The 795-nt window shown below is 31.8% G+C and overlaps 1 protein-coding gene across 3 annotated transcripts in view; it reads right to left on the bottom strand.

Moving 5' to 3' along the window:
* The window catches only part of LOC144216190 (dystrophin-like), a 44,457-nt gene extending 44,102 nt beyond the window's left edge, over positions 1-355 (bottom strand). For all 3 annotated transcript variants that reach the window (XM_077745464.1, XM_077745466.1, XM_077745467.1), the window contains exon 1: positions 303-355. In XM_077745464.1, the coding sequence (XP_077601590.1) occupies positions 303-329 (27 nt within the window). In that variant the 5' untranslated portion in view covers positions 330-355. The remainder of the gene's footprint in view (positions 1-302) is intronic.
* Between the last annotated feature and the right edge of the window lie 440 nt (positions 356-795).

Genomic DNA, 795 nt, shown 5'->3' with positions numbered 1-795 from the left:
AAAAAAAAAAAAAAAAAAAAAAAAAAACCAAAACCTAAAGCAATTCTTTTCTACCTTTCCAGCACAAAGAATACATGTATTTGGGAGAATTCAGTAGTTGTTCTTAACATGGTATTAAATAAAATTTATTAATTTTATCCTTAAAATGGACAACCCCCCAAATCTGTATTAGTTATACATCATAATGTAGTTTTCAAATAATACCCTCAATCTTAATTTTGCTAATAATCAAAGTGTCTAATACAGAGTATGTTTTAATACCCAATTAAAACCAGTTCCTTAGTTTACGCAGTAACATGTACCTGGGCCACATCAATTTGGGATAGCATCCTTTGGGCAGTCTCCTTTCCCTGGTAATGTTTCTTCATCTCCTCTAAACTGATCTCATGACTTGTTAAATCTGATTGGATTTTCTGTTGGGAGGACAACATTATTAGTCAGCATGCTTTGCAGGTTATTGCAAAGAATATCACACTTTCAAAGAAGATGAAATTCTGAAACTCTCTTAAACCGCTCTTACAATGTAGCCTCCTATAAAATATCAATAGTTATTTTTAATTGCCAAAAGTTATCAAAAATGAAATGAAATGATTTATTTCTCTCCTATTTGGGTTATTAGGAAAAGAAATTATCCTTTGAAGTCAGCAATAAAGAATAGCTATTTAAGGTATTTTCAGTAGGAAATAACTGTTTACATCTAATATTTAAGACGGATACTCATTTATCTTGGGATTTATAAATCTGACCAAAGACAAGACATTATGCACGCGCGCGCACGCACGCACACACACACAC

Source organism: Crocuta crocuta, unplaced genomic scaffold (genome assembly GCF_008692635.1).
Source record: "Crocuta crocuta isolate KB4526 unplaced genomic scaffold, BGI_CrCroc_1.0 scaffold598, whole genome shotgun sequence".
Classification (NCBI taxonomy): domain Eukaryota; kingdom Metazoa; phylum Chordata; class Mammalia; order Carnivora; family Hyaenidae; genus Crocuta; species Crocuta crocuta.
This window is presented reverse-complemented; position numbering and strand designations above follow the sequence as displayed.